The 13382-nt window shown below is 45.9% G+C and overlaps 1 protein-coding gene across 2 annotated transcripts in view; it reads left to right on the top strand.

Moving 5' to 3' along the window:
- The window catches only part of LOC122703513 (charged multivesicular body protein 3), an 85175-nt gene that overhangs the window by 40059 nt on the left and 31734 nt on the right, over window positions 1-13382 (top strand). Inside the window, exon 1 of one of the 2 annotated variants that reach the window (XM_043917823.1) lies at window positions 5147-5346. The exons of the other annotated variant lie outside the window; for it this stretch is intronic. Within the exon in view, the coding sequence (XP_043773758.1) occupies window positions 5302-5346 (45 nt within the window). The 5' untranslated portion in view covers window positions 5147-5301. Of the gene's footprint in view, window positions 1-5146; window positions 5347-13382 lie in introns of those variants that run through there. 2 annotated transcript variants of the gene reach the window in all.

Below are 13382 nucleotides of genomic sequence, written 5' to 3'. Positions count from 1 at the left end.
ACACACTCAAAACTTTCGCACGCGCGGACTTTCCCGGGGGTTTCCGCCCCGTTCCTAATTGGCAAATAGCGGTCAGTGTTAAGCTGATTGGTTGTATCCAGGTGGCCTGATAATCTTACCACCCAGAAGTAGGAAGGCCTACTCCTAATCTAAGCTGCCTGCCATGGCATTACTTCTGCTCGCCTCACATTCCCCCCTGTCTGTTGTTCAAGTAGAGGAATCTTCCTCTTTTCCATCTTGGGCCACTGGCTGATATTGTCGTCTCAACACCATAATCTGAATGGTGTTGAGGCGTTTTTTAATAAATGATATCAATAATAGCACTATAAGTGGACCCAGGAGGGTGGAAATTAAGGTAGTCAGCCAGGGGGAGTGTTGAAACTAAGACTCAAACCATCTCTGCTGGGCTTCCCGTTCTCTCTTTCATTGCACCAATCCCTCTCTCACTTTTGCCATAGATTCTCTTACCACTCCTGTATGGTCTGCATGGAAACAACATTCTTCTCCCAGAGCCACACAGACCCCACCCTGTTGGAGAAAAATCAAGTCTAATCCTCTCTTATTCTGCAAGACCACCTCAGACAAGGAAGTCAAAGACTTCTCTAAGTGACTGATTGATTCTTTTATGTGAGTTATATCTTCATCTACAGCGGCTCGTAGGGAGGAAAGCCCTTGGCCTTGCAGAGATAGTGAAGCTTGGTTAAATTGCACCCGTATCTGAGGTACTTGGCCCTGGGGATTGCGCCACACTCGGGGCTACCAAATCTCTGTTTCCTACGTCCCATTCCCAGGGCCCATCACAAGAGGTTACACAACTCCAGCTCCTGCAATAATAGCTTTCCATGCCACCACAGGTTTTCCAGTTATTCCTTATGTTGCCTGGGCATGTGAAGAACCCCTCTTGGCCGAGTTTTCTCCCGGTCCCTATGGCCCCCCATGGCCCGAATTGTGGGTATTTCCCCCAGGGTCCTTCCCCAGGGAAGACTCCCCTCAGATCAAAGTAAATGTCTGGCCACCAGGTGTTCGGAGGGTGGACTCCTGAGGTTTTGTTGAGCAGCTCATGGGTCTGCCCGTCGCTGAGTTTCCAGGTGATCTTGGCAGGTTGATGGGGGTTGTGACTAGTTGCTCCTGGGTCGATAAGGGCAGCCATCAACAGGAGAATTAGGAGGCCTCCTGGAGGACGAGTTTCAGCTTCAAAGGATTTGACGGGTGAGGACTCGCCTTCCATTCTGCTCGACAGTTGCATTTTGTCGAGGGAAACTCAGGCAGGCCGTCTGGAGAAGTGTTAGGGTCTTTCTCCCAAGTGTGTAGTTGTGTGCAGGTGTTCACACAGGTGATGACCCAGGGTGGCAGGCAATATCAGGTTGTTGTTTTGATCTCGGTACCATCCATCTTTGTCATCCTTCTGGAGGGTGGTATCCTCGTTGATAATGTGGGGAGTGATCCCCCGCCGAGTTTCCTGGCTCATGGGGTACTGTTTCACCCTCACAGGAGTTGCCCTGGCCTTTAGCTCAATGACGACCGGATTCTCTGTTTGGCCAGTCCCATCCCTGCCGTTTCAGCCCAGGCCAATGGGTATTTATGGACCCACGGTTGTACATCTGGTGCTATGGTCTCTGAGGGCTTAGGCGCAAAAAGTCTGTATTCATCTCTTAAGGCTAGGGATAAGACATGTATCGGCTGTCCAAGTCCATCCGTGACTGTCATTCTCCCAGGGTCAAAATGAATCTGAGCATTAACTTTAGTCAACAAGTCTCTTCCAAGTAGAGGGGCTGGGCATTCTGGTATCACCAAAAACGAATGGGACACCTCGTGGGTCCCCAGATACTTTTCGTTCTGTGGCCCAACAATATATTTTTGTCCCCGTGGGTCCTTGCACCAAGCTGGTTTTCTTAGACATTGGTCCCAGTTTTTGATTTAAAACAGAGTGTTGGGCACCAGTATCTACCATGAAGCCAACGGGTTTCCCCTCCACATGTACGGTTACCCAGGACTCGGGGAGGGGGTGCTGAGTCTTGACTCCCCTAGTCACTGTCTTCCCCCGCATATAGAACTCGAGTTCCAGGGGAGATTCTCTCTCTCTGGGTCATTCCTCTCCTCGGGTCCCTCTTAGGGCACTCGTTTTTCCAGTGCCCCTGTTCTTTGCAGTAGGCGCACTGATCTTTTTTTAGGGCCTGCCTTTTTGGTTTCTCTTTTTCTCTCGTCCGGGGGTCTCGAGGTTCCCTCAATTCTGTTCCAGTCTTTATCCCCGCAAAAAGAATCTGGGCTAGCTCCCTCTGGTTCTTCTGGTTTTCCTTCGCTCTATGTTCTCTATCTTCCTTCCTGATCTTCTCAGCTAATTCCCTTTCCTCCCATCGAATTCGTTCTTCCCTTTCTTCTGGGATCTCCCTATTATTAAATACCTTTTCAGCTGCTTTCAGTAAATCCTGTATCGTCTGTTCTCCCAATCCCTCTATCTTTTGTAATTTCTTCCTAATAGCTGGGGCTGCCTGATTTACAAACGCTAACAGAACTGCAGGGCATGACTCCTCAGCCTGGGGGTCCATAGGTGTATATTGCCTGAAAGCTTCCATCAGTCTCTCTAGGAAGGCTGCCGGGCTCTCAGTGGGCTCTTGCCTTACTAAATTTACCTTTGCCAAATTTGTCGGCTTTCTTGCTGCAGTGCGCAGGCCTGCCATTAGAGTCTGGCGGTACTCTCGAAGACGCTCCCTACCTTCCGCTCGCTCAAAATCCCAGTTAGGCCACAACAGAGGAAACCCCTCGTCCACGAGATGAGGCTGGGCGGTTGGCCTCCCGTCGGCCCCCAGGACCTGTTTCCACGCCTCTGCCAGAATTCGCTCCCGTTCTTCTGTGGTGAAGAGCACCTGCAACAGCTGCTGACAATCGTCCCAGGTGGGGTTGAGAGTGAACAAAATGGAATCTAAGAGGTCAATGAGGCCTTGGGGTTTCTCTGAGAAAGGAGGGTTTTGGGTCTTCCAATTGTACAGGTCACTCGTGGAAAAGGGCCAGTACTGATAGGTTCGCTCTCCATCCGGGTTAGGTGGTCCCACTCGGACGGGGAGCGCCTGAACAGTGGATGAAGGTAACTCTGGGTCCCCAGGGTCTTGCCCACCCCTATCTCCCCTAGTTCCCCCCTGGGTCCCCAATGCTGGTCCCCCCCATGGTCGGTTCCTGTTGGCCCTCCTAGTCCTCTCGGTTCACCCGTGGGAGCTTCTCTCCTCGGAGGGAATTGCAAGGGGGGCACATATGGCGGAGGCCTCATCTCCGTTTCTAGATCTATCAGGTTTGGATAAGATGATTCCTGAAAGACTAGTTTTGGGTCCTCTTTCTTTTTGGTTTTCTCCGGGGGGGTCTTCATCACCAGGACCTGTGAATTAGAAGAGCTAGGAGGTTTGTGAACGAAAGGTTTTAACCACTTAGGCGGATCTTCCACTAGATCCTGCCAAACCATGACATAGGGGACCTGATCCGGATGGCCCCAGGGATCCGGAGCCATAATCTTCTCCTTCACAGCCTGTATGATAGACGGTTGAAAGGTGCCTTCCGGAGGCCATCCAACCTGGAAGGCGGGCCACTCTGCAGAGCAAAAGGTTATTAATTTACTTTTCTTGACTAGCAAAGACAAGTTATGGGCCCTGGCCCTGACATCCAAAAAATGGTAGTAGGAGTTGAAGGCAGATCAGAGAAGAAGGGGAGAAGGAGAATAAGTCAGAAGAGAGAGAAGAGAACGATGCACCAGAAGAGAACGACACCAGAGACAATGCTGGCACACACACAAACACGGAGAGCCGAAGACAAACACATGGACAGACAAACATCAGCCAACAACACAGCGCTGGGTTTTCGGGCCCCCTGAGGTTTCTTGCCTCCCGGTACTAGGTTCACCTTACCTAATGGCGTCCACTGCTCACCAGACTCGGGATCAGGAGAGGAACTCTCCTTCCGGCAGAGCCGGCTGCCTTCCAGCGCGCTTGCTGGCCTCAGTCTTGCGCCGGCTGGAACGTCCAGTCCGTTCCCAACCCTCTATAGAAAGCTTTCTCCTATGCCAGATACCTTCCTGCTTCACAGCAGGGCCTCAGATTTACACTGGACTTTCCTGTCCTGCCTGAGCACCAGTGCTATTATCTATCCTTCCCCTCTGTCCTGGAAGTGTTCTCTTCCCCCTGTCAAGGGATCCTGGACGAGCCCCCAAATGTTATGCCCAATGTCCGAATCCCCGAGCGGGAAGAGAGAAGGCCTCCAAGACAATGCAACTCCCAAAAAGGGAAGTTTATTGCTGACTTGAGTCAGGGCTCCTGCTGCATCCAACGCAGTGGTGCGGGGTCAGAGAGCCCCGAGCCCAAGCTGTTACACAAATTTATAGGGTGAGCACACGCCGTTGGTAGTTGGTTTAAGCGGACTGGTTACAAGTTTGCAAAGCAATTTCATTGGTCAAACACACTCAAAACTTTCGCACGCGCGGACTTTCCCGGGGGTTTCCGCCCCGTTCCTAATTGGCAAATAGCGGTCAGTGTTAGGCTGATTGGTTGTATCCAGGTGGCCTGATAATCTTACCACCCAGAAGTAGGAAGGCCTACTCCTAATCTAAGCTGCCTGCCATGGCATTACTTCTGCTCGCCTCACATATGGAGATGAAACCAGTCAATCCTAAAGGAAATCAACCCTGAATATTCACCGGAAGGACGGAAGGTGAAGCTCCAATCCTTTCCCCACCTGATGTAAAGGCCCGACTTTTTGGAAAAGACCCTGATGCTGGGAAAGACTGCGGGCAGGAGAAACGGATGACAGTGGATGAGATGGTTGGACGGCATCACTCCACTCAATAGACAGGAGTTTGAGCAAAAACCCGGAGATGATGAAGGACAGGGAAGCCTGGCGTGCTGCAGTCCCTGGGCTCGCAAAGAGTCAGACACGACTGAGCGACTGAAAAACAACAGACTTCCGAGGCAACAACATACAAATTTAGGTGAGCAGGCGCAGCTGTAATCACCGGGTGCAGTCAGAAAGTTCGCATCGTTCGGAGGAATCGCCTCCACGCCTGAGAAAAACACACCTAGCTCCTCACCTGGATCCACAAGTCCCCTCCCCGAAAGTGCGCGATTGCGTCAACCTTTCTGACAAAACCTCCGTCCCGAGTCTGCGCAAGAGTTCGGCGCATGCGCACCAGGCTCCCCGCGGCCGCTCCCTGCTCCTGGCGCCCAGACTCCTCGCCTCTCAGCGGCCCCGCCCAGGCGGCTGCCCGTGACCTGCCACGGCGCGGGGAACGGAAAGCCGGCAGGGGCGAGACGAGTTCAGTTCGCCATGGGGCTGTTTGGAAAAACCCAGGAGAAGCCGCCCAAAGAGCTGGTAAGGGCAGCGGCGGCGGCACCGGAGTGGGTGCGTTTGCGTGGGGGTGCGGTGGAGTTGGTAAACGACTGGACGCTCTTCCCCCGCGGTTGGCCGGGTGCCGCTCGGCCCCCATTTCCGGGGCCTCCTACTCGATCGAGGGGCCGGAGGAAGTCTTTAAGGAAGCGGCTGTGGGGAAAGAGAACCCCGGAGTCCCATTTCCACAAGGGGGCCGAGGGCCGGGTGAAGGGGTTCCGCGGTCTCGGCTAGGGGAGCGGAGGCAGCAGCGCCGGGCGGCCTCTGGAACCCCTGCCCCGGCGCGCGTTGGTACGTCCCGCGCGGAACCTTTCACTGGCAGGCCCCGCCCCCTCCAGGCCGACTGCGGACGACGGGCGGACCGTCAGGGTCCCTAGCATCTTCATCAGGAGCCCATCCCGAAGTCGGGAAGGTTCAGGCACCTGTCGTCCCTTCCCCACAGCCGCGCCTTATTGAGAGGGAGACTCAGGGTCTCTTTCCTCTGCCCTTCAGCATTGACAACCAGACGCACAATGATAGCAGGGACCCCTGCTAGTAACTACATCTGGTGTAGAATTCTGAATCTCCCTGTCAACTTCCGTCATCTCCCGATACAGTGGAGCGGTTAAGAGTGCTCTGCCGAGTCCGGAGCCTAAGTTCGTATCCTGGTTCCACGCATAATCAGCTTTGTGATCTAGGGAAAGTTTATTTCTGTGTGCCTTAGTCTTGTGTGTTGAGTAGGAATGACAATAGTATCACTTCAGAGTCATAGAAGACGGAAGGACGTTAAGTTTGATTAGCTAGTAATGCTGCCGCTGCTAAGTCGCTTCAGTCGTGTACGACTCTGTGCGACCGCATAGACGGCAGCCCACCAGGCTCCTCTGTCCCTGGGATTTTCCAGGCAAGAATACTGGAGTGGGTTGCCATTCCTTCTCCAATGCATGGATGCATGCTAAGTCGCTTCAGTCGTGTCCGACTCTGTGCGACCCCATGGACAGCAGCCCACCAGGCTCCTCTGTCCATGGGATTCTCTAGGCAAGAACAGTGGAGTGGATTGCCATTTCCTTCTCCCAGCTAGTAGTGCTAGTTTTGGTAAATATGTTTGTTTTTGGCCGCCCCGTGCAGGTTGCGGGATCTCAGTTCCCTGACCAGGGATCAAACCAAGTCCGTGGCAGTGAAATCCGCAACCCTAATCACTGCACCACCAGGAACTCCCAGAGTAAATTCTTTGTACATTCTACATCAAGGGTCCCCAACCTCTGGAATTTAATGCTTGATCTGAGGTGGAGCTGATGTAATAATAATAGAAATTAAATGCACAATACTTGTATTGCGCTTCAGTTGTTCTGAAACCATCCCCATCCTCCTCCAGTGGAAAATTTGTCTCCCACAAAAACAGTCCCTGGTGCCACAAAGATTGGAGACCGTTTTTCTACCTTACTTTCAAAGTGCAGACCAACAGCATCACCTGGCACTTTGTTAGAAATCTCAAGCCTCACCTGTTGAACCATAATTTGAATTCTGACAAGATCACCTGTGATAAGTGTGCATATTAAAGTTTGAGAAGCATTACAGCACCCAGTACATACTTATACATAAGGAGAAAAAAAACCCAAAATCTTTCATTTAATAGGTGATCTCACCTGTTCAGCCGTGTGTGTGTGTGTGTGTGTGTGTGTGTTAAAGTCGCTCAGTCGTGTCTGACTCTTTGTAACCCCATGGACTGTAGCCAGCCAGACTCCTTTGTCCATGGGATTTTCCAGGCAACAATACTGGAGTGGGTTGTTTTTCCCCTCTCCAGGAGGTCTTCCCTTCCCAGGTCTCCTGCATTGCAGGCAGATTCTTTACAGTTTGTGCCACCAGGGAATCCTGTTCAGCCCTAGCAGGCATATTTTAAACCATTGTTATGCATCAGGAGGTTGCTGGCACATACTGTGTGTGTTGTTGTTGATTGTATTCAATAATCATAGATACTAGAACAGTGTTGTTGTTCAGTTGCTGAGTTGTGCCCCACTCTTTGCAACCCCAAGGACTACACACACCTCCCTGTCCCTCACCATCTCCCGAAGTTTGCCCGAGTTCATGTCCATTGCATCGGTGATGCCATCCAGCCATCTCATCCTCTGATGCCCTCTTCTTCTGCCCTCAGTCTTTCCCAGCATCAGGGACTTTCCCAGTGACTCGGCTGTTCACATCAGGTGAAAGACCCTGATGCTGGGAAAGATTGAAGGCAGGAGGATTAGGGGACAACAGAGGATGAGATGGTTGGATGGCATCACCAACTCAATCGACTTGAGTTTGGGTAAACTCTGGGAGTTGGTGATGGACAGGGAGAGCTGGCGTGCTGTAGTCCACGGGGTCGCAAAGAGTCGGACACGACTGAACAACTGAACTGAACTGACCAAAATACTGGAGCAGATACTAGACTGGAGTAGATACTAGAACAGTAAATATTAGTCCCCTCGGGCAACTTACTCAGCTTTACTCCCTGGTAAAATAAAAATTGGGGTGCTTAAGTGAGGTAAGAGTATGACATTACTTTGCAAACTGAATAGCATAATATAATGAACATTTTGTGGCTTGTGTGTATTCTAAGATGCTTGTTGTTGTAGAACTGAATTTTTGATGTTAGTAAAGACTATTATCTTCAATGTTTGGCCTTAGTTTTGCCGTTCATAAAATGAGAAGGTTCTGGGAAAATACTCTCATTACTATTTAAACTAGTGCAAGCTGTGCAGTCAGATTGATAACTACTGATCAGAGTTGTGGCTGGATTATCTTGATTATTCCCATTTCTCTTACAGAAGTTTTTCTTTCACAAAATCCCTTTCCATTTTGTAAGTTAATGAAAAATTTTTGATGGATTTAATGAACCTTTTTCTCTGACATTTAAAGACACATGTATAAAGTTTCTGTAGTTTTTTGGTGTTTCTGATGACTGAGATTTTTATGGCCCTTCTTGACAACGCATGTTTTATGCAGTTAAATTCAACAGGTATTTATTGAGCATTTCCTCTGTGTCAGACTTTGTGCAAGGAGTTAGTGAATAAGAAAAGGTCTTTGACCTTCTGGAGTGTACAGTCTATAATATGTATGCACATTAATATCACTATATTAGTTATATATAATTATATTAGTTTAATATAATTAACATAATAATTATAAAAGAGACTCAATGGACATGAGTTTGCATAAACTCCAGGAGTTGGTGATGGACAGGGAGGCCTGGCGTGCTGCAGTCCATGGAGTCGGACACGACTGAGTGACTGAACTGAACTGTTAGGGTTCTGTCTAGTTATACTGCAGATGGGTTTAACTTACCCGAGGGGTCACAGAAGGCCTCCCAAAGTAACAATTAAGCTGAGACTCGAAGACCAAATTCAGAGAATATATTCTTTAACTACTTTTCTGACTATTGTTAACATTTGGGGAAAGCAAGATTTTCTGGTACTTGTGTGAAATTGTTGTTCAGTTAGCTGCCACCTTTTACATAGTTATTGAATTGTTCCACTTCATACTTCAATCCTTCTAATTATAGATATACTTCAAGTATAAACAAAGTAGGATTTATCATTTTAGGGTGTTAATAAAATGGAGATTGTGCTTAATCAGCATTATTGGGAAGATTTTGAATTTAGGGCATTCCAAAACTAGTTACTGTCCATTGTAATAAAAAAAAAATCTATTTGTTATATGATCAGTTGAGTATATTTGTGTGGGTCTAATTCTAGACTCTCTATTCTGTTCCATTGATCTGTGTGTCTATTCTTTAGACAACTGCTCTGTCTTGAATACTGTGCCAGGTTGCTCAGTCGTGTCTTACTCTTTGCAGACCAATGTAGTATAGCCCACCAGGTTCCTCGGTCCTTGGGATTTTTCATGCAAGAATACTGGAGTCGGTTTCCATTTCCTTCTCCAGAGGATCTTCCTAACCCAGGGATTGAACCTCCATCTCCTGTGTCTCCTGCATTGCAGGTAGATTCTTTACCTGTTGAGCCATCAGGGAAGCTCGATTACTGTAGCTTTATATTAAATCTTGAAATTGGGTAATAGGGCATCTTCCAGCTTTGTTTCTCTTCATTTTTATCTTGGCTATTCCAGGGCATTTGCCTTTCCATATAAACTTTTAAATCAGTTTGTTGATATCTACAAAATAGACTGGTGATTTGATTGAGATTGCATTGAATCTACAAATGAAGTTGGAAAGAACTGATATCTTAATGTTTAGTCTTCTGATACATGAACATGGACTATCTCTCCATTTATTTATTTATTTTTTTCTTTCATTAGTGTTTTGTAGGTTTTTACTGGTAGATCCTATACATATTGTTAGATTTATACCCGTGTTTTATTGTTTTCTATGGTGCTCTACTAAATGTTTTTAAACTTTCTGATCAAAAAATAAATAAATAAATAAAATAAAATTTCTGACCACTTATTACTGGTGTATTTGAAAGCAGTTAACTTTTGTGTATCAACCTTATGTCCTATGACCCTTCTGTATTTGCTTGTTAGTTCTTGGAGTTCTTGGTGATTTTTTTGGATATACATCCCAAAGAATCAACAGAAAATATCACTTTGTTTCATCCCAAATTTGTATACCTTTTATTTCCTTTTCTTATTGTACTAGCTAGGACTTCATTACACATTGAATAGGAGTAGACAGAAATTATATCCTTGCCTTGTTCCTGATATTAGAGGGGAAGGCTTCTAATTTCTTGCCCTTGGTTATATTGTTACCTATAGTTTGGGGTGGAGGAAGCTGCAGTTTTTTAAAAATTAACTTGAGGGATTTTCCTTTTATTCAGGTTTATAATTCAGTTTAGTCACTCAGTTGTGTCCGACTCTTTGCGGCCCCATGGACTGCAGTACGCCAGGCTTCCCTATCCATCACCAACTCCTGGAGTTCACTCAAACTCATGTCCATTGAGTTGGTGATGCCATCCAACCATCTCATCCTCTGTCATCCCCTTCTCCTCCGGCCTTCAATCTTTTCCATCATCAGGGTCTTTTCAAATGAGTCAGTTCTTCGCATCAGGTGGCCAAAGTAATGGAGTTTCAGCTTCAGCATCAGTCCTTCCAATGAATATTCTGGACTGATCTCCTTTAGGATGGACTGGTTGAATCTCCTTGCTGTCCAAGGGATTCTTAAGAGTCTTCTCCAACACCACAGTTCAAAAGCATCAATTCTTTGGTGCTCAGCTTTCTTTATAGTCTAACTCTCACATCCATACATGATTACTGGAAAACCCAAAACTTTGACTAGATGGAGCTTTGTCAGCAAAGTAATGTCTCTGCTTTTTAAGGTGCTGTCTAGGTTGGTCATAACTTTTCTTTCAAGGAGCAAGCATCTTTTAATTTCATGGCTGCAGTCATCATCTGCAGTGATTTTGGAGACCCCCAAAATAGAGTCTGTCACTGTTTCCCTTATTTCCCCATCTATTTGCCGTGAAGTGATGGGACCAGATGCCATGATCTTAGTTTTCTTAATGTTTACTTTTAAGCCAACTTTTCACTCTCCTCTTTCACTTTCATCAAGAGGCTCTAGTTCTTCTTCACTTCGTGCCATAAGGGTGGTGTCATCTGCAGATCTGAGGTTATTGATATTTCTCCCAGCAGTCTTGATTCCAGCTGTGCTTCATCCAGCCCAGCATTTCTCATGATGTACTCTGCATGTAAGTTAAATAAGCAGGGTGACAATATACAGCCTTGATGTACTCCTTTCCTGATTTGGAACCAGTCTATTGTTCCATGTCCAGTTCTAACTGTTGTTTCTTGACCTGCATACAGATTTCTCAGGAGGTAGGTAAGGTGGTCTGGTATTCCATCTCTTTAAGAATTTTCCACAGTTTGTTGTGATCCACACAGTCAAAGGCTTTGGCATAGTCAATAAAGCAGAAATATATGTTGTTCTGGAACTCTCTCGCTTTTTCAGTGATCCAATGGATGTAGACAATTTGATCTCTGGTTCCTCTGCCTTTTCTAAATCCAGCTTTAACATCTGGAAGTTCACAGTTCATGTACTATTGAAGCCTGGCTTGGAGAATTCTGAGCATTACTTTGCTAGCATGTGAGATGAGTACAGTTGTGCAGTAGTTTGAGCATTCTTTGGCATTGCCTTTCTTTGGGATTGAAATGAAAACTGACCTTTTCCAGTCCTGTGGCCACTGCTGAGTTTTCCAAATTTGCTGGCATATTGAGTGCAGCACTTTCACAGCATCATCTTTTAGGATTTGAAAGAGCTCAACTGGAATTCCATCACCTCCACTAGCTTTGTTTGTAGTGATTCTTCCTAAGGCCCATTGACTTCGCATTCTAGGATGTCTGGCTTTAGGTGAGTGATCACACCATCATGATTATTTGGGTCATGTAGATCTTTTTTGTATAGTTCTCTGTATTCTTGCCACCTTTTCTTAACATCTTCTGCTTCTGTTAAGTCCATACCATTTCTGTCCTTTATTGTGCCCATCCTCACATGAAATATTCTCTTGGTATCTCTAATTTTCTCGAAGAGATCTCTGGTCTTTCCCAGTCTATTGTTTTCATTCTGTTTCTTTGCATTGATCACTGAGGAAGGTTTTCTTATCACTCTTTGCTATTCTTTGGAACTGTGCATTCAAATGGATATATCTTTTCTTTTCTCCTTTGCCTCTCACTTCTCTTCTATTCACAGCTATCTTTGAGGCCTCCTCAGACAACCTTTTTGCATTTCTTTTTCTTGGGGATGGTTTTGCCTCCTGTACAATGTCAAGAACGTCCATCCATAATTCTTCAGGCACTCTATCAGATCTAACACCTTGAATCTACTTTTCACTTCCACTGTATAATCATAAGGGATTTGATTTAGGTCATATCGGAATGGTCTAGTGAATTTCCCTACTTTCTTCAATTTAAGTCTGAATTTGGCAATAAGGAGTTCATGATCTGAGCCACAGTCAATTCTTGGTCTTGTTTTTGCTGACTGTATAGAACTTCTCCATCTCTGGCTGCAAAGAATGTAATCAATCTGATTTCGGTATGTCCATGTGTAGAGTCTTCCATCATCTGGTGATGTCCATGTAGAGTCATCCATCTGGTGATGTCCATGTGTAGAGTCTTCTCTTGTGTTGTAGGAAGAGGGTGCTTGCTATGACCAGTGCGTTCTCTTGGGAAAACTCTATTAGCCTTTGCCCTGCTTCATTCTGTACTCCAAGGCCAAATTTGCCTGTTACTCCAGGTAGCTCTTGACTTCTTACTTTTGCATTCCAGTCCCCTATAATGAAAAGGACTTCTTTTTTGGGTGTTAGTTCTAGAAGGTCTTGTAAGACCTCACAGAATCATTGAACTTCAACTTCTTCAGCATTACTGGTCGGGGCATAGACTTGGATTGCTGTGGTATTGAATGGTTTGCCTTGGAAACAAACAGAGATCATTCATGGAGAGTTTTTATTGTGTATATAGGATATTGTCAAATGGTTTTTTCATGTCAATGCATATGATTTTTCTTATCTAATCTGTTGACGTGTAGTGGATTATGGTGACCAATTTTTTGAATGTTGAACCAGTCTTGCATACCTAGAATAAATCACACTTGGTTATGGTTTATAATTCTTTTTATATAATTTTGCATTCAATTTGCTAACATTTTGTTGAGAATTTTTGCATTCATGAGATAGACTGGTCTGTAGTTTTCCCTTCTTGTAATGTCTTTATCTCGTTTTGATATTAGGATAATGCTAGCCTTGTAGAATAAGTTAAGAAGTATTCCCTCATATTTTCTTGAAGATTTTCTAGAGAATTGGTATCATTTCTTCCATAAGTCTGGTAGAATTCAGTAGTGAAACTGGGCCTGTTACTTTCTTTGTTAGCAAGTTATTAACTACTGATTCAGTTGTTTTAATAATGATAGGCTTATTCAGACAATCTACTTCTCGCATGGATTTTAGTAGGCTTTTAAGTAGTTGGTCCCTTTCATCTAATTTACCAAACTTGTGAGCATAGAATTGTTCATAATATTCTTTCATTGTCTTTTCATTCTCCATGGACTCAATAGTTGATGACCC

The sequence above is a fragment of the Cervus elaphus genome, chromosome 11, assembly GCF_910594005.1.
Source record: "Cervus elaphus chromosome 11, mCerEla1.1, whole genome shotgun sequence".
In the NCBI taxonomy this organism is placed as follows: Eukaryota; Metazoa; Chordata; class Mammalia; order Artiodactyla; family Cervidae; genus Cervus; species Cervus elaphus.
This window is presented reverse-complemented; position numbering and strand designations above follow the sequence as displayed.